At 39.1% G+C, this 20,391-nt stretch overlaps 2 protein-coding genes across 2 annotated transcripts; both read left to right on the top strand.

Annotated features, from left to right (window-relative positions):
- Positions 1 to 5,299: 5,299 nt before the first annotated feature.
- Positions 5,300 to 11,100, top strand: LOC132631551 (uncharacterized). Its single transcript, XM_060347123.1, has 12 exons — positions 5,300 to 5,461; positions 5,558 to 5,648; positions 5,790 to 5,860; positions 6,008 to 9,235; positions 9,387 to 9,468; positions 9,543 to 9,610; positions 9,807 to 9,982; positions 10,139 to 10,314; positions 10,403 to 10,420; positions 10,563 to 10,631; positions 10,786 to 10,969; positions 11,067 to 11,100. The coding sequence occupies exons 1-12, from the start codon at positions 5,300 to 5,302 to the stop codon at positions 11,098 to 11,100; spliced, it is 4,359 nt and encodes a 1,452-aa protein (XP_060203106.1).
- A 4,299-nt stretch (positions 11,101 to 15,399) lies between these two features.
- LOC132633612 (small ribosomal subunit protein uS12-like) lies at positions 15,400 to 15,970 on the top strand. The gene has a single exon (XM_060350146.1). The coding sequence runs from the start codon at positions 15,475 to 15,477 to the stop codon at positions 15,901 to 15,903; it is 429 nt and encodes a 142-aa protein (XP_060206129.1). The 5' UTR covers positions 15,400 to 15,474; the 3' UTR covers positions 15,904 to 15,970.
- Positions 15,971 to 20,391: the final 4,421 nt, after the last annotated feature.

Here is a 20,391-nt window from a genome sequence, read left to right as displayed (position 1 = left end):
ACTCATATGTGGCATAAGCAGCAGCTACACAAGGCTGGGTAAAGCAGATTATGCATACAATGCTTGGATGTGCTGATTACTGGTGTGAACCAAGAAAAAAAAATGACAAAAAAAAATGCAGATATGAAGTTATATGAAGTGTAAATATGAAGTGTTCTAGAGTGAAATATGAAGTGTTCAATGGCCTTCTTGATCAAGGCTGTGGACAGTTGTGTTCAAGACACCAAAATTACACAAGTTTGCTGAAAGAAAAGAAAAAAAAACAGAACCTGGATGGGCTAAAATAAATTCTGATGGGAGTGCATTAGGCAACCCAGGCAAAATTGGAGCTGGTGGAATTATCAGGGATCATTTTAGGTGACATTATAGTTGCCTATGCTATGCCTCTTGGAGAGGGAACCAACAACTTGGCTGAACTTGAAGCAGCCAAAAGAGGCACAGGGCACCAAAGGTTACTTCAAACTTGACAAGTTGGGCATGCCAAGCTTTAGAAGAAGACAATTGAAGAGGATTAAAAATCCCCCCTGATCACCAAACAGTTGGCACTCGAGCTATGCAAATCAAAGGCAAATCTGCAGTTCCTTCACTATTTGGGGGAAGAGAAGGAGATTGTTCATTCACAAGATTCAGTCTAATGATGAGGAATGGATTGAGGGTGATGAGCAAATTGCTCAGATGGTGAAAGATGAACAAAATGAAAGCCTGCAAACTATGCCTGAACTGGATGAGTTAAGAAGAACATGATGAGAACTCATACTCTAACAGTTGTTTCCATTTTGCAGGTACACTTGATGCATGCAAGCTGGAAATCTACTAGTATTCTACAAATTCTACTGGTTTTTGTAGCATTGATCCTATTAAAAATGGAAAGGATATGATACATACTAAGTGGAATTTCATTCTTCCCAAGTTATTCAAATACTTGGAACCATTGATCCTAGTCACATAGGAGATGACATGGTCCATCTGGTTACTTACACACATCAGAAAATCAAGTTTCTGAGGCTCCCTTGGAACTATGAGGATAAGTCTTAACTTATAAACAAAGCTGATCATATGCTTTGTCCTATTGATCCTATTCACATAGGACATGATATGGGAACATCACAATTTGATTGAATGATGGTACTGGAATCATACAACAGAGAGACAAGAAGAAATTAAGAAAGGAATACCAAGACTCATTATCATTTGAAGATGGTAGGTATTCAGGAATTTATAGAACTCTTGTCATGGGAATTAAGACAACTCCTTGCATTGTCAATCAGTTCCTATATGATGCCAAATCCTTATGTAGTGGTATTAGCACTTTGTGCTCAACCTGCAGAGGAGAAGACATTATATGGAGACTGGTTTGACTGGTTTGACTGCAACAAGGAAGCTATGGGCATCAGAGATATAAGCTGCAGATTGCAGAAGGTTTCAAATATCAGAGGAACAACATAAGTATTAAGCACACTCAAATTTTCAGGTACACTGGCAAGGAGAGTGCAAGCTTAGCATGAACTCACAACAAGGAGGACAACAAAAAAAAAAAAAAAAAAACAATGTTGTTTCCAATCAATGAACATTAGCAAATGGAAAGGCTTGGTACAGCAGCTACATGTTACTGCTCTTAATGATTGAGCACACGGAACACTACAGACCTCTCGTGTACACATGGGCATACAACTCCTATTTAGTGGCTATTTCTTAGTTGGTGGTATTAGCACCCCGGGATGCACATCCTACTAAGAACTGGTCATTAGTTAGAGAATGTACTGCCTTGGTACATATTGAGGGCAAAATATAGAGCATGGGAAAAAAAAAACTATCCTATGTATATTGCAGTACACTCACGTGCATTCATGAGTTTTACAGGATTGCAGGCACTGATACACACAAGTACATTGCCGATATACGCGGATATACATCTGATATACATGAAGTATTGGCCAACTTGTGCATCAACGGATCGAACTTGGGACGCATTTTGGTTGACAAGGGAAAGAAACAACAATCAACAGGTTATTTGCTCAAGTTTTAGGTATACAACTGATATACAGGGAGAATTGGCCAACTTGTGCATCAAAGGATCAAATCTGGGACATATGTTGGTTGATAAGAGGAGGAAAAACATTTCACATATGCATAATAAATGGGATTAACAGCTCATTTACTCAAGTTTAATTTTTATCATATTCTTAATTTAGCAATTTGTAGTGCTAACTTAAGTCATCATATAAGACTTGGGTTGGTCATTAGCTTAATTCTTGCATTTTATTAGCCATTTTGGAACTCTTTGTAAAGACTCTTTATTTTGTTGGTTTGAAAATTTATAAAATTAGCCCTAGGCTCACAAGCCTAGTGCAATTTGCTAAAAAAAAAAAAAAAAAAAAACCTAAACCTTAAACCCCCTATGCTCTCTCTTCTTCTCTAAGTAGATTGGAGAACTAGTGAGAGAAAGCTTCTTCTTTACCATTAATGGCGTCTAACGCCACTGGACAGCCTCCCCTTGAGGTTGCCCAACCTTTACAACCAACTACAATACACAAACCTATTTTAAACAACTCAAATAATCAAAACCCAATTAATTTTAATGCAGCACCATCACTTCCAACGTATTTTGCAACCCACAATACGAACACAATACCATCACTGGCAGGTGCAGTACCATCAACGAACACACTTGCTCCTATTGTACAAACAGGTGCGAAAACAGTACCAACAGGTGCGCCACCACCAAATTCAGCGAATTTCAATGCCCCAATTTCATATACAACACTGCCAACAGGTGACCCATCACCACTTTCAACGAATTTCAATGCGCCAAGTTCATATGAAGCAGCTCCACCACTCGATTACTCCAAATTATTGTTGCCTGCAGCTTTAAATGCTAACAATGGAGGAAATTCGAAATTGGACAGCAATGGAGGAAATTCGAATTTTGGTATCAATGGGGAAATTCCGAACAGTGAAGAAATTGATATAATTCCACCAATTCCGTTAAATCCCATTGTTTATATACATGGGGAACCAACAATTCAATATTCCATGGAAGAAATTAATCATATGATTATTCAGGAAGAATTACAATATGCAGTTGTTGGTAAGTTTTCGTATGGAGTTCCCGATATGCAATTTTTACGTACTTCGCTTACTAGGCAGTGTGAATTTAAAACCTATGTTACTATTGGTTTTTTGTGTAATAGACACATTTTGATTAGATGCAAGTTATTTGAAGATTATGTCACTCTCATGTCCAAACCTGTGTTTTGGCTTAAGGAATCTCAATGGACCCATCCGATGCGAACTCTTAAATGGGATCCTTGGTTTGAACCGGACAAAGAAACGAGCATTGCAATTGCTTGGATTTCATTCCCAACTCTGGCACCGAATTATTTTGGTAAATCCCAATTATTCTAAATGGCTTCAGCTGTAGGAAAGCCACTTACTTTAGATTTGGCTACCAAAAATAAGACACGACCAAGTTGTGCTCGTGTCAAGGTGGAGTTGATTTACTTAACGAACATCCTAAGCGAGTGGCTATTCAAGCTATTAATAGTGCTACTGGAGAAATTAAAACCAAGTGGGTGACGATACAATATGATTTCATGTCAAAGTATTGTAAAGAATGCTGCCTACAAGGCCACGATGAAGAAACATGTTGGAAAATTCACCCAGACTTGATGTCTGAGAAAGAAAATGAGGATAAAAGTGAAGGTCAAGGTGAGGACGAATTGCAAGTGCATACTGCAAAGGACAAAGACAAACAGTCGGCTGTGACAAATAAGGTGCAGGACACAGGTACAAACAAAAATATTAGAAGGCAATCACAATTTAATCAATCAAATTATAGAAATAGGAACCATGTGATTAAGGTGTTGGAGAGTGGGAAAGTAGTTGGAAATGTTAAGGACTTACACAAATGGAAATATAACAAAGCTCAGAAACATGGGAATAATAATGGAAACAAGCAGTTGAAACTGGCCTTGCCAGCAGTTGAAGAAAATGATCCAAAGAAGGTGCAAAAACAGCTTGGTACAGGTGTTCAAGTTACTAATAAATTTAATGCTTTAGATGGGGTTGAAGAGGAACAAGAGAAAAGAGTTGTTGATGCCAACAAGCAGCTGATGGTGGCAGCAGTTGAGGGGAATACATCTCTTAAGGCTGCAGTTATTGATCCAGTCGTGGAAGCTGCAGTGATTCCAAATGTAAGGAATAGCCTTGTGAAGCAGGTCAATATAGTGATGCCTTCTGATGTGGTGGTTGAGAAGCCTCTTAATGTTGATGCACCTGTTTATACACCAGAAAAAAAGACACCAAATCAAACTAAGCAATGGGTTCAAACTGTTTTGCATAAATCTGCAGAACTGGTAGTTACTATGAATAAAGAATCTTCTGATATTCCATCAACTACTTCTGATCATGGTGAGGATAGAATGCTTTGGAGTGAACAGATTGAAGAAAATAATGAAGAAAAGGAAATACAAGACGACAGTACATTTAGTGAGCCAAAATCTGATTCACCAAGGTCATCACAACAAATTCTTGCAATGTTTGACAGAGTAATAGAGGAAGAGGAAGTGGATACTTCAAATGCAGCAGATAACACTCATGCAGTTTCTAAACATGCTATCAAGAGGCATAATACTACTGATAAGGAGGACAAGGTACATTTTTTAGATAGTATGCATGAGGATGGGAATAATCTTGATGAACCTTAAGATAAGACCCCAGCTGTAGAATCTGGTATTCAACCTCATGATGGTGCTAAAATGCATATTGTTGCTTCAGGCAATAATAAGCACCATTCTACTCCAAAGTCTTCTGGTACAGGTCATGCAAATAATATGGATAGCAAGAAGGATAATTCTGGGGTAAACAAAACTCAGATAGTACAGTAGAATTCTAAAACAAATATAAGTAGAAACAAGGCTGAAATGCAAAAAGGTTCTGGTAATGCTGCAGATTTGCAGGTAGCAATTCCAGATGGGGAAGAGGCTAAAATAGATATGGATGAGGAGTCAACTGCTCAGAATTTTTTAAATGCTGCAAGAGAGAGTGATATTTCCCCTAGACATATAGCAAAAGGGCCTGTGAAAGCAAAGAATAAAAATGCAAAGGATAATGCACCTCATATTTCAGGGGTGACAACAAGGAGAACAAATTCTAAATCTCATATGTAGTGATGAATGCACTAATATGGAATATTAGATCAGTGAATACAAAAAAAGCATTTAAAAGGCTTTTACCAATGCATACAAAACACAAATTCTTTCTTGTAGGTTTGATGGAACCATTTCAACAAGCCTATAAGATGGAAAGTTACAGAAGAAGGTTGGGGCTAGAGAAGGCTATTTGCAATGTGTCTAGCAAAATTTGGGCATTTTTTGATGAAGAGTATGAAGTAACAGTCTTGATGGACACAGTCCAGCAACTTACACTGAAATTATTCAACTGGGATGTAGATATGGAATTGGTTGTCACCTTAGTTTATGCTAAGTGTGATAGGATAGAAAGAATTGAACTATGGGATTCTTTGTATAATCTTGCTTCTGATATGACAACTCCATAGTTAGTCGGGGGTGACTTTAATATCACTGATAAAGAGGAGAAGTATGGAGGTTTACCTGTGTCTCTGAATGAAGTTGAAGATTTTAGGCACTGTATTCAATCTTGTAATCTAACTGATTTGGGATATAAGGGAAGTGTTTTTACCTGATGGAATGGCAAAGGGGCAGAAGATTGTGTATTCAAGAGGCTCGATAGGTGTTTGGGTAACTTTGAGTTACAACAGTTGTTTCCAGGCCTGGAAATTAATCATTTGATCAAGTGTGGCTCAGATCACTCTCCTTTGCTGCTGGAATGCAAACAAGAGGTCCAGCAATTCAAGAAATATTTCAAATTCTTAAATTTCTGGACTAAGCATGATACTTTTATTGATGTTGTGAAAGAAAATTGGGAGACGGATGTGGTTGCTAATTCTTTCAGGACCTTTAATGTGAAGCTGAAAAAAATGAAATAGGTTTTATCCCAATGGAGCAGGTCCACTTATGGTGATATTTTTCAGCAAATCACTAACCTTGAGGAAGTGATTAAAGCTCATGAAGCACTCTTTGAATCAGATCCATCTTATGCTAACAGGGAGAAACTTATGAAAGTACAAGCGGAATTTACTAGAGTATTGCATTTGGAGGAGGAATTTTGGAAGCAAAAAGCTGGAATGTCTTGGTTTCAAGATGGCGACAAGAATTCCAAATTCTTCCATGCTTATGTGAAGGGCAGAAGAAAAATGCTACAATTGAAAAGAATACATAACTCGCAGGGGCAATGGCTTGAGAATGAGGAAGATATTGCAGAGGAGGCGGTTGGGTTTTTTCAGGCACAATTTCATGAAACTATGCTTCCTACACAGTTTGATATCCTGAAACATATCCCTTCCATGATTAGTTACGAACAGAATGAAGAACTCGTTGCAGCTCCTACGAAAGAAGAGGTGAAACAGGCGGTTGTTGGTTTAAATAGTACAAGTGCAGGTGGTCCTGATGGTTTTACAGGCTTGTTCTTCCAAACATGCTGGGATATTGTTGGGGATGATATTTTCAACATGGTTTGGGACTTCTTCAGTGGGTTTGAACTGCCTAGATACATTACTCATACTAATCTTGTGTTGTTGCCAAAACAGAAAGATGTCCACACTTTTAGTGACATGAGGCCTATTAGTATGAGTAACTTTGTGAACACGGTGTTTTTCAGAGTGGTACATAAGAGAATGGTCCATTTGTTGCCGGATTTGATATCACAGAATCAAGCAGGATTTGTGAGGGGTAGAAGCATTATGGAGAATATTTTATTGACCCAGGAAATAATCACTGATATCAGACTCAGAACTAATAAAGGCAAGAAGAATGCCAATGCTATTGTTCCTAATGTCGTAATGAAATTGGACATGTCGAAGGCCTATGATAGGTTGTCATGGACTTTTCTTACAAATGTTCTGAGGAAAATGGGATTTTGTGAGCACTTTATAAGCTTGATTTATGAAATTGTTGGAAATAACTGGTATTCGGTACTCATCAATGGCCAACCTCATGGTTTCTTTCACTCTACTAGGGGTGTTAATCAAGGGGATCATTTGTCGCCTACTTTGTTCATATTAGCTGCTGAAGTATTATCGAGGGGTTTTAATGCTCTGCATAGCAATTTGTGGTTTACTGGATTTGGTTTGCCAAAGTGGAGTCCGAAAATTAATCACCTAGCGTATGCAGATGATACCATCATTTTCTCATCATCCCGTGAGATATCCCTGGGTTTGATCATGAATGTTTTGACTGAATATGAACAAGCTTCTGGTCAATTGATAAACAAGACTAAAAGTTCAATATATTTGCATGAGAGAGTGGATGAGGAGGAGTTTCGAAAGGTAGAAAGAGTTACTGGCATTGCAAGGAAGGAATTTCCTTTGATGTATCTGGGTTGCCCAATCTACTACGCAAGAAGTAAGATGTCATTCTACTCGGAGCTCATTACGAAGGTGAGAAACATGCTCCAGGGATGGAAAGGGAAGCGGCTATCATTTGGCGGAAGGGCCATTTTATTGAAACATGTGTTGCAGGCTATGCCAATACACTTGATATCTGCTGTAGATCCACCTTCCTTTGTGATAGAGAAGCTGCATAAAATATTTGCTCAGTTTTATTGGAGCAACACTATTGGTGAATGGAATAGACATTGGGCAGGATGGGATACTGTCTGCTTGCCTTGCGATGAAGGGGGTTTGGGCTTCAGATCTCTTAGTGACATGTCTATGGCATTGTTTGCTAAGTTATGGTGGAATTTTAGAACCAAACCATCTTTGTGGAGTTCTTTCATGAGCAACAAATATCTGAAAAAGAGCAATCCTATTTTGGTGCCATGGAAAGAAGGTTCGCATATATGGAGGAAAATACTTCAAGCAAGAGATTTGATTGATCATCAGATATGGTGGCAACTTAGAATGGGGTCTTCTCTGTTCTGGTTTGATAATTGGACTGGTTTAGGACCACTTTATTTCCTTACACCTGCTGATTTTCACTGCAATGAGGATATCAATAATGTTTCTGATGTAGTGACAGAAGGTAGGTGGCATGAGTTGGCAATCAGAAATAATTTGCCTGAAGAACTTGCTAAATATATATTAAATGATGTTCAACCACCTGCCAGAGGGGATGAATTAGATAAGCCTTGGTGGATGCTTGAAACTAAAGGTGATTTCACTGTCAAATCTGCATGGGAGTATATAAGAAGCAAGGGTGAAAAAAGGGATGTTTACAAGAAGATATGGGTGAAAGTGTTGCCTTTTAAAATAGCATTCCTGATGTGGAGGGTGTGGCATTTCAAAGTGCCATTGGATGATGTGATCAGGAGCTGGGGATATCACATGCCATCTATGTTTTCGTGTTGCGTGGCACCTAAGGAAGAAACTGTTCTTCACATATTCTTAAGATGTGAAATTGCTCAGAGGACGTGGTCCTATTTTTGTGCTGCTGCTGGTATTAATATTTCAGGAATGCATTTGCATCAAGTTATAGTGAAATGGTGGACTGCTGATGTGTTACCTAGAATGAAACCTATATTCTATGCTATTCCTTCTATTATTGTGTGGGAATTGTGGAAGAAGAGGAATGGGGATAAGCATAGGAATAAAGTTTTTTTTAGCAGAGTCATATATCAAGCCTCAACTAACATTCAACAACTGGTAAGGTTGAGGAAACCAGGTATCAAAATTATTCCTCATAGATGGCTTGACACTCTGAAAATATTAGAACAATTTGTTCCTAAATTACAAGTGACAAAGGTTTGGTGGTATTTTCCTCCTGAAGGGTGGTGGAAATGTAATACAGATGGTGCTACTAGGGGCAATCCTGGTAGGAGCTCCTTTGCCTTTTGTGTGAGGAATCATACTGGTGATTTGGTATTTGCTAGAGCTAAGGAAATGGAGGATGCAACAAATACTGAATCTGAAGCCATGGCACTACTTGAAGCTGCTAAATACTGCTTATCTCAACATGTTTACTCATTCATTATGGAGACTGACTCAATTTTAATGAAGAACATATTGGATAGGCAGTGGAAGCCTCCTTGGAATATAGCATTGGTTGTTGAAAAATTGCTAGAAATTATAGACAATGCTAATGTACAGGTTCTGCATATTATGAGAGAGGGTAACCAATTAGCTGATCACTTGGCTAATATTGCACTTGACCATGCCGAGGTTGTTGTGCAGTCCTTTACAGAACTAGATTCAAAGGGTAGGAGGATTCTTAATAGTGACAAATTACAATGTCCCTATTTGAGAATCAGAACTCAGAAGAGATACTGATGGCTGGAGTTTGGTTTTGGCCTGAACATCTGCTTATTGACAGGATATCGGTGTTTTTACTGATAATTTGACAATGAGTAGGAGGAGCGCGGATTCTCTTAATGAGGGGCAAAATGGGAAATATGGTATTTTAAGTCGAAAAGGCTGCCAGGACGATGGATAATAATTTTTACAATCATTTACAATATATTGTATGTAGAACCTGATGGTTGGACTATCAAGACTGTTTTTCATGATCAGGGGCAAAATGGGAAATATGGTTTTATGGTGGGAAACGCTTGATGTGAAGATACAGATTGATGGAACCATGCTTTTACAACTGTTATGGGGGGATATCCGCATTTAAAAAAAAATAAAAAATAAACACATGGATTGTAGTGGACAGTGCATGGCATCTGTGCAAACGGCTCATGCTGCTATGTCCCTGGTCTTCATACAATTGAACACTTGTTTGTTTTGCTAGACAAGTGTGGCTTTATTTTTCTGGTTTTCTTGGCATCACTCATCAAACCCTTCCTTTAACAACTTGCTGCATATCCTTAGTTGCATACTAAGAGACCATGAAGGGAGTATCATTGCTGCTTACTCTATTCCACTTGGAGAGGGTACCAATAACTTGGCTAAACTGGAAGCTGCTAGGTTAGGGCTGGAATGGTGTCTGCAACATCTTTTTGATAAGGTCCAGCTGGAGATTGACTCAGAACTTCTTCTTAGATGGATCAACAACCTTGGAACTGCAGCAGCAATTTTTTAAGCTTAGCAAATATCATCTCACAGTTTCACCATTTTTCACAGGGCCAAAGATCACAAGCTCAAAGGCTACAGATGTGCAGTTCTCTTGAAGAACTGCAGTCCTGGCTTTACTGATCTTGTTTTCTGCAGTTGCAGGCTAAAAATGATGTTGGTCTGGCATAAAGCTGATCATAACTTACTCCCTATTGATTCTAATTTCTTGGAAAATGATATGGGAAGTACAGGAACTCAAGAAAAGAAGGCAATATATGCTGCAGTGATACGGTTTTACTTTTTTGAACTGTGATGAATCTGATGGTGTTACAGATCCTAATCATTTAGGAAGTGAGCTGACATAGATATATTACAAGTTTGAATACCATATTCAACTCATTGATCCAAGCCTAAGAGATGAAATGACTGATAAGGGGTATCTGATATGTGGTATGCATTTTTTGATATGGCATGTTGGATTTGCTGGTTTCAGATCTTGCCAGATATGCTAAGGCTGATTGGGGCAGATTTTCAGAGATTTTCCAAGATTTTCAAAGATTAGGTGCAGACAGAATTTTCCAGCAACTGTAGTGGTTTCTATGCAACATCAAGGCATAAATACTGATTCTCTATTCAACACAAAGAATAAGACATAGAACACAGCTAAAGAAGCAAGTTTAAGACTAGTAGCAGCAGATGCAGATTTGCTACTACAGTTCACATAGCAAGAGTTTCACATAGCTGGTTGTGCAAAGTGGCTTTGAAAGTGGTGATGATCACATTAGAGTATGTGGTTTATGGTGTATGGTTAGAAATACCTGGAAAACACAGTGTCTTTGAAAGGAAGGCCAACAAAAAACACATGAAGGAACAGGAAGCAGCAGCATATATGCAGCAGTGGTGAAAATGAGAGCATGAAGAAGGGGATCACTGCCATCATGTTCAAGGAGAGAACATGATGGTACTCTATTTTCTCACACTGTTTTCTGTTTTGCAGGTACACTGGCAAGGAAAGTGCAAGCTTAGCATGAACTCACAACAAGGATGACACAAAGCTGGAGGAAAAAGAAAGAAAAAAAAAATTTTTAAAAAAAAATTAAAAAAAAGAAACAATGTTGTTTACAATCAATGGACATTAGCAAATGGAAAGGTTTGGTACAACAGCTACATGATACAACAAAATTCCAGGCAATCAGTAGGTTGAAACCACCTGGTGCAGTTTCACTGCTGGTGTGATAAACAAACTGCTGGTGTTGCACTTTGCAGTCTGTTGCCTTGGTGCATCATGGGGCTATAGTGTGGGTGATTGGTTTTCTAATGCTGATCACAATTTGCTAGTGTCCCCTGGTGTATGTATGATTGTACTAAAAAACAAAATGGAGGGGGTGAATATGCAGAAAAGGATGGTAACAGGCTACTGGTGTGACTCTACACATCATTTAGAATTGCACTACAATAATACATGGAGAAATAAGGAGTATGTACAGATCTGGTTTTATAGTACTGTGTGAGAAATGAACAATATGGCACATCAGATAAACTTGGTGCATGCTTGGTGCTGATATGCTGGTGCCTATGCTGGTGGTTTTATCTGGTGCTGATCACATATGTTGGTGCTGATAACAATATGCTGGTGGTGTTTGCTGGGGGAGTATGTGGTGAATGTGGTTTCTGATATGCTGGTGTCTAAGCCTTTTATGCTTACACTATCATAATGCTGGTAGAGGAGGGCACTTGGTCAGATGAACCTCTGGTGCTATTAAGTGATAATGCATCATGCTCAATCCACAACATGGAATTGAGATGATGCACATATGAAGGAAAATAAGCAGCAGCATGGGTTTTATATGCAGCAGTGGTGAAAATGAGAGCACAGAATCACTTGGACACACAAAGGTGCTAAATGGACAACTCAAGGTTGCCAGGAAAGAAAAAAAAACTGGTGTTTCTTGCAACAGGCTACTGCTGTGATTTAACATGGAGACACAAGGGTGGTGAGGTGGAGAGAAAAGGATCAATGCCATCATGTTCAAGGAGACAACATGATGGTACTTTATTTTCTCACATTGGTTTCTGTTTTGCAGGTACACTGACAAGGTGAGTGCAAGCTTAGCATCATCGTACTGAGAACTGGTCATTAGGTAGAGAATGTACTGCCTTAATACATATTGAGTGTCAAATACAGAGCATGTGGTTTAAAAAAAATCATATGTATATTGCAGTATACTACCTGGGATATACATGTACATTCATGAGTTTTTTACAGGACTGCAGGCACTGATATATACACAAGTACATTGCTGATATACGCGGATATACATCCGATATACATGGAGTATTGGCCAACTTGTGCATCAACTGATCGAACTTGTGACACATTTTGGTTGACAAGGGAAAAAAACAACAATCAACAGCTTATTTGCTCAAGTTTTAGATATATAACTGATATACATGGAGGATTGGCCAACTTGTGCATCAAGGGATCAAACCTGGGACATATGTTGGTTGACAAGAGGAGGAAAAACATTTCACATATGCATAATAAATGGGATTAACAGCTCATTTACTCAAGTTTTAGTTTTTTATCATATTCTTAACTTAGCAATTTGTAGTGCCAACTTAAGTCAATATAAGACTTGGGTTGGTCTTTAGCTTAATTCTTGCATTTTATTAGCCGTTTTGACACTCTTTGTAAAGACTCTTTATTTTGTTGGTTTGAAAATTTATACAATCAGCCCTAGGCTCATAAGCCTAGTGGAACTTGCTAAAAAAAAAAAACCTGAAACCCTAGCATGAACTCACAACAACAAAAGAAGGACACAAAGCTGGAAGATGGCTGCTATACAACAATTGAAGGGAACCACTGCAGCTTGAGTACTGCTGCAACTAGTACTACAGACTGTGCAGTGATGCTGAAGAGCTGCATTGCAGATGCCAGGATGAGCTTATCTGGCAATTAAGCACCAGCTTCTACTGATCAGCACAAGAGGCAACAAGAAAATAATTGCACAAATCCAAGAGGAACTGTTTATATTGCCATATCTACCATGGAAATTGCAGTACATGATCTGTTAAGTACAACTGGTTGGAGGCACATTTGACAAAAATGGGACATGAAGTGGAACTACTACTCTTAGTGAGTGCACATATGGAACTCTACAGACCTCTTGAGTACAAATGGGCATACAGTTTCTATTTACTGGCTTTTTCTTAGTTAGTGGTATTAGCACCCCGGGATGCTCATCCTACTGAGAACTAGTCATTAGGTAGAGAATGTACTGCCTTAATACATATTGAGTGTCAAATACAGAGCATGTGGTTTAAAAAAAATCATATGTATATTGCAGTATACTACCTGGGATATACATGTACATTCATGAGTTTTTTACAGGACTGCAGGCACTGATATACACAAGTACATTGCTGATATACGCGGATATACATCCGATATACATGGAGTATTGGCCAACTTGTGCATCAACTGATCGAACTTGTGACACATTTTGGTTGATAAGGGAAAGAAACAACAATCAACAGCTTATTTGCTCAAGTTTTAGATATACAACTGATATACATGGAGGATTGGCCAACTTGTGCATCAAGGGATCAAACCTGGGACATATGTTGGTTGACAAGAGGAGGAAAAACATTTCACATATGCATAATAAATGGGATTAACAGCTCATTTACTCAAGTTTTAGTTTTTTATCATATTCTTAACTTAGCAATTTGTAGTGCCAACTTAAGTCAATATAAGACTTGGGTTGGTCTTTAGCTTAATTCTTGCATTTTATTAGCCGTTTTAGCACTCTTTGTAAAGACTCTTTATTTTGTTGGTTTGAAAATTTATAAAATCAGCCCTAGGCTCATAAGCCTAGTGGAACTTGCTAAAACAAAAAACTGAAACCCTAAAACCCTAACCCCGAACCTAAAACCCTGAACCCGAAACCTCGAAACCCGAACCCTCGAAACCCGAAACCCCGAAACCCGAAACCCCAAAACCCGAAACCCCCAAACCCGAAACCCCGAACACCCAAATCCCAAACGCCCAAACCCCCAACCCTAAACCTCCAACCCTAAACCCTAAACCCCCAACCCCTAAACCCGAACCCCGAAACCCGAACCTCGAAACCCCAAACCCCGAACCCCTAAACCCGAACCCCGAACCCCGAACCCCTAAATCCGAACCCCGAACCCCGAAACCCTAAAACCTGAACCCTCACATTTCATGGCCATCCAACTGGGTAGATTTGATCACTTTGGTTGAAATGTGCACTCCGGAAGTCACGGTGACCAAGGTATGCTGGACCAAACCCGACCTGGGATGGGTCAAATTAAACACTGATGGTAGTGCACTTGGCAATCCTGGTGCCATAGGAGTTGGAGGCATAATAAGGAACCATAGGGGTGAGTTGATAGCTGCTTTTGCTATCCCACTTGGCCATGGAACAAATAATTTTGTAGAGATTGAAGTAGCTAGGAGAGGATTAGAATGGTGCCTGCAGCATGATTTTTTGCAAGTAAAGCTTGAGGTTGATTCTGAACTTTTGCAAAAATGGATCAAACTTCAAGCAAAGCCACCTTGGAATCTGATATAACAATTGTTGGACCTTAAAACCACCATCAACCAACTACAGCAATTTACATGTACCCATGTGTTTAGAGAAGGCAATGCCACAGTTGATGCTCTCTCTAAACATAGTCACAGTATAGCAGAGCATGTTTTTTTCAACTCTTAGCAGCAACTACCTAGAAGCATCAAGGGGCATTACCTAATGGAGAAAATTAGCATGCCATGCTTTAGAAGAAAGAAGACAAAAAGGATAAAGAAGCCACCTTAACTCTAACTTGCTTGCATATTAAACTGTGCTGCCCAGGTGCAGTTTGCAGATTCATTGCAATTTTTGTCATCACATGATCTTCTTCATTCAGGTTGTTTCCTACTTGGCTATACCCTCCGTGAAGAGGACCTCTTTTTTGTATCATTTTGGCTTTGCCCTTATTATTTGCAAAGGGAGAGTCTCCCCCATTTGCTTTCCTAGTTTCTTGTATAAGGAGAGGAGTCCTCTCTTTAGGTTGCATAGAATTCTAGGTCCATAGTATTATAGGGATGAGTTGATTAACCTTAGTAGGATAATCAACTTATGTACCACCATAGGTATGGAGGTTTTGGTTCATGTCCCCCTCCTTGTATTATACTGTTTGCGGATATTTATGATAAGGCCTGGGGGGCTGCTTAGCCCCTGACCGCCACGAGGGGTGTTCTCTCCTTGGGTTAGGTAATTAAAATAAAAACAAAAACAAAAACAAAAAACCTAAACCCTGAAACCTGAAACTGGAAATTGCCTCTTCATCAACCTCTCAAACCCTAATTTGAAGTTTGACTTTCTCTTCACTCTGCAAACATGGGGAAGACACGTGGTATGGGAGTTGGACGCAAGCTGAAGTCCCACCGCAGAAGACAAAGATGGGCTGACAAGTCCTACAAGAAGTCCCATCTTGGAAATGAATGGAAGAAGCCATTTGCTGGTTCATCCCATGCTAAAGGCATTGTGCTTGAGAAGATAGGTATTGAGGCTAAGCAGCCCAACTCTGCTATTCGTAAATGTGCTAGGGTTCAATTGATCAAAAACGGGAAGAAGATCGCTGCATTCGTCCCTAATGATGGTTGTTTGAACTACATTGAAGAAAATGATGAGGTGTTGATTGCTGGATTTGGTCGAAAGGGTCATGCCGTAGGAGATATTCCTGGTGTCAGGTTCAAAGTTGTGAAGGTTTCTGGTGTATCTCTCTTGGCTCTCTTCAAGGAGAAGAAGGAGAAACCAAGATCTTAATTTGCCAAAACACTGTTTCCATGGACTTCTAGTTTTCTTGAGTTTTTACTTTTTGAGTAAATATTTTGTGTATTCAAGAGGCTCGATAGGTGTTTGGGTAACTTTGAGTTACAACAGTTGTTTCCAGGTTTGGAAATTAACCATTTGATCAAGTGTGGCTCAGATCACTCTCCTTTGCTGCTGGAATGCAAACAAGAGGTCCAGCAATTCAAGAAACATTTCAAATTCTTAAATTTCTGGACTAAGCATGATACTTTTATTGATGTTGTGAAAGAAAGTTGGGAGACGGATGTGGTTGTTAATTCTTTCAGGACCTTTAATGTGAAGCTGAAAAAAATGAAACAGGTTTTATCCCAATGGAGCAGGTCCACTTATGGTGATATTTTTCAGCAGATCACTAACCTTGAGGAAGTGATTAAAGCTCATGAAGCACTCTTTGAATCAAATCCGTCTTATGCTAACAGGGAGAAACTCATGAAAGTGCAAGCGGAATTTACTAGAGTATTGCATTTGGAGGTGGAATTTTGGAAGCAAAAAGCTGGAATGTCTTGGTTTCAAGATGGTGACAAGAATTTCAAATTCTTCCATGCTTATGTGAAGGGCAGAAGAAAAATGCTACAATTGAAAAGAATACAGAACTCGCAGGGGCAATGGCTTGACAATGAGGAAGATATTGCAGAGGAGGCGGTTGGGTTTTTTCAGGCACAATTTCATGAAACTGTGGTCCCTACACAGTTTGATATCCTGAAACATGTCCCTTCCATGATTAGTAACGAACAGAATGAAGAGCTCGTTGCAGCTCCTACGAAAGAAGAGGTGAAGCAGGCGGTTTTTGGTTTAAACAGTACAAGTGCAGGTGGTCCTGATGGTTTTACAGGCTTGTTCTTCCAAACATGCTGGGATATTGTTGGGGATGATATTTTCAACATGGTTTGGGACTTCTTCAGTGGTTTTGAACTGCCTAGATACATTACTCATACTAATCTAGTGTTGTTGCCAAAAAACAAAGATGTCCACACTTTTAGCGACATGAGGCCTATTAGTCCGAGTAACTTTGTGAACAAGGTGTTTTCGAGAGTGGTACATGAGAGAATGGTCCATTTGTTGCCGGATTTGATATCACAGAATCAAGCACGATTTGTGAGGGGTAGAAGCATTGTGGAGAATATTTTATTGACCCAGGAAATAATCACTGATATCAGATTAAGAACTAATAAAGGCAAGAAGAATGCCAATGCTATTGTCCCTAATGTCGTAATGAAATTGGATATGTGAAAGGCCTATGATAGGTTGTCATGGACTTTTCTTACAAATGTTCTGAGGAAAATGGGATTTTGTGAGCACTTTATAAGCCTGATCTATGGAATTGTTGGAAATAACTGGTATTCGGTACTCATCAATGGCCAACCTCATGGTTTCTTTCACTCTACTAGGGGTGTTAAGCAAGGGGATCCTTTGTCGCCTACTTTGTTCATATTAGCTGCCGAAGTATTATCAAGGGGTTTGAATGCTCTGCATAGCAATTTGTGGTTTACTGGATTTGGTTTGCCGAAGTGGAGTCCAAAAATTAATCACCTTGCATATGCAGATGATACCATCATTTTCTCATCAGCCTGTGAGATATCCCTGGGTTTGATCATGAATGTTTTGACTGAATATGAACAAGCTTCTGGTCAATTGATAAACAAAAATAAAAGTTCAGTACATTTGCATGATAGGGTGGATGAGGAGGAATTTCGAAAGGTAGAAAAGTTACTGGCATTACAAGGAAGGAGTTTCCATTGATGTATCTGGGTTGCCCTATCTATTATGCAAGAAGTAAGATGTCATTTTATTCAGAGCTCATTACGAAGGTGAGAAACAGGCTCCAGGGATGGAAAGAGAAGCTGCTATCATTTGGCGGAAGGGCCATTCTATTGAAACATGTGTTGCAGGCTATGCCAATGCACTTGATATCTGCTGTAGATCCACCTTCCTTTGTGATAGAGAAGCTGCATAAAATATTTGCTCAGTTTTATTGGAGCAACACTATTGGTGAATGGAATAGACACTGGGAAGGATGGGATACTGTCTGTTTGCCTTGCGATGAAGGGGGTTTGGGTTTCAGATCGCTTAGTGACATGTCTATGACATTGTTTGCTAAGTTATGGTGGAATTTTAGAACCAAACCATCTTTGTGGAGTTCTTTCATGAGCAACAAATATCTGAAAAAGAGCAATCCTATTTTGGTGCCATGGAAAGAAGGTTCACATATATGGAGGAAAATGCTTCAAGCAAGAGATTTGATTGATCATCAGATATGGTGGCAACTTAGAATGGGGTCTTCTCTGTTCTGGTTTGATAATTGGACAGGTTTAGGACCACTTTATTTCCTTACACCTGCTGATTTTCACTACAATGAGGATATTAATAATATTTCTGATGTAGTGACAGAAGGTAGGTGGCATGTGTTGGCAATCAGAAATAATTTGCCTGAAGAACTTGCTGAATATATATTAAACGATGTCCAACCACCTGCCAGAGAGGATGAATTAGATAAGCCTTGGTGGATGCTTGAAACTAAAGGTGATTTCACCGTCAAATCTGCATGGGAGTATATAAGAAGCAAGGGTGAAAAAAGGGATGTTTACAAGAAGATATGGGTGAAAGGGTTGCCTTTTAAAATAGCATTCCTGATGTGGATGGTGTGGCATTTCAAAGTGCCATTGGATGATGTGATCCGGATTTGGGGATATCACATGCCATCTATGTGTTCCTGTTGCGCAGCACCTAAGGAAGAAATTGTTCCTCACATATTCTTAACATGTGAAATTGCTCAAAGGATGTGGTCATATTTTTGTGCTGCTGCTGGTATTAATAATTCAGGAATGCATTTGCATCAAGTTATACTGAAATGGTGGACTGCTGATGTGTTACCTAGAATGAAACCTATATTCTATGTTATTCCTTCTATTATTGTGTGGGAATTGTGGAAGAAGAGGAATGGGGATAATCATAGGAATAAAGTTTCGTTTAGCAGAGTCATATATCAAGCTTCCACTAACATTTAACAATTGGTAAGGATGAGGAAACCAGGTATCAAAATTATTCCTCATAGATGGCTTGACATTCTGAAAATTCTGGAACAATTTGTTCCTAAATTACAAGTGACAAAGGTTTGGTGGTATTTTCCTCCTGAAGGGTGGTGGAAATGTAATACAGATGGTGCTACTAGGGGCAATCCTGGTAGGAGCTCTTTTGCATTTTGTGTGAGGAATCATACTGGTGATTTGGTATTTGCTAGAGCTAAGGAAATGGAGGATGCAACAAATACTGAATCTGAAGCCATGGCACTACTTGAAGCTGCTAAATACTGCTTATCTCAACATGTTTACTCATTCATTATGGAGACTGACTCACTTTTAATGAAGAACATATTGGATAGGTAGTGGAAGCCTCCTTGGAATATAGCATTGGTTGTTGAAAAATTGCTAGAAATTATAGACAATGCTAATGTACAGGTTCTGCATATTATGAGAGAGGGTAACCAATTAGCTGACCACTTGGCTAATGTTGCACTTGACCATGGAGAGGTTGTTGTGCAGTCCTTTACAGAACTAGATTCAAAGGGTAGGAGGATTCTTAATAGTGACAAATTACAATGTCCCTATTTGAGAATCAGAACTCAGAAGAGATACTGATGGATACTGATGATCTGGGGTGGAGGAAGGTTTATTATCATACTCAAGTCCCTAGGGAGGAGAATATGGTGATTTCTTGGTTTACTAGTTTAGTTTACTGGTTTGCAGATAGCACTCTGATTAATGTGATGGATGAAAACTTCACTAGAGAAAAAAAAAGGATCTGCCTATTGACAGGATATCAGTGTTTTACTGATATTTTGACAATAAGTAGGAGGAGAGTAGATTTCATTGGTATTTCTTATTGAGAATATGGAGAACCTGATGGTTTGGAATTTCAACAGTGATTTTTCATGATCAGGGGCAAAATGGGAAATATGGTTTTTTTGGTGGAAATGCTTGATGGGAATATACAGATTGATGGAACCATTCATTTACAATTGTTTTGGGATTAAGGCTAGGCAAAATTTTCTATAAAAAATAAAAAATAAAAATTGTACACTGTTGGAATTGTTTTAACAAAGGCTACTGGTAGCTGCTGTTACCTCTGATGAATATTGCATTCGTTGTGGCTTGTTCAGCGGATTGGTATCTCAGTAGAACATGGAACTATATTGATACTGATGCTTCTATGCAACTGATGATAGAAGCATCATAAATGAAGATAAGGCTTAACTTAGACAGCTCAAGGTGGCCAGGAAAGGGTAGAAAAGACCAGCAATGTTTGCTGGTGGCACTGCTATGTGTAGCACCTGGTGTCTAGGTGTAAGAATGGCTGGTGTATCATGGACAATAGCTTGTTTATACAGCACTTGTGGGACACAACATTAGCAGCCTGCACTTAACTTGGTTCAGGAACCTGTGCACA

Source organism: Lycium barbarum, chromosome 3 (genome assembly GCF_019175385.1).
Source record: "Lycium barbarum isolate Lr01 chromosome 3, ASM1917538v2, whole genome shotgun sequence".
Lineage (NCBI taxonomy): Eukaryota > Viridiplantae > Streptophyta > Magnoliopsida > Solanales > Solanaceae > Lycium > Lycium barbarum.
This window is presented reverse-complemented; position numbering and strand designations above follow the sequence as displayed.

Excerpts from the sequence above, each read along its gene's own strand:
- LOC132631551 (XM_060347123.1), top strand. The coding sequence starts at position 5,300 with ATGGAAAGTTACAGAAGAAGGTTGGGGCTAGAGAAGGCTATTTGCAAT. Across the intron at positions 5,462-5,557 it reads GGGATGTAGATATGGAATTG|TTAGTCGGGGGTGACTTTAA; the intron begins GTTGTCACCTTA and ends ACAACTCCATAG. Across the intron at positions 9,611-9,806 it reads ATGGGAAATATGGTTTTATG|ACAAGTGTGGCTTTATTTTT; the intron begins GTGGGAAACGCT and ends TTGTTTTGCTAG.
- LOC132633612 (XM_060350146.1), top strand. The coding sequence starts at position 15,475 with ATGGGGAAGACACGTGGTATGGGAGTTGGACGCAAGCTGAAGTCCCAC.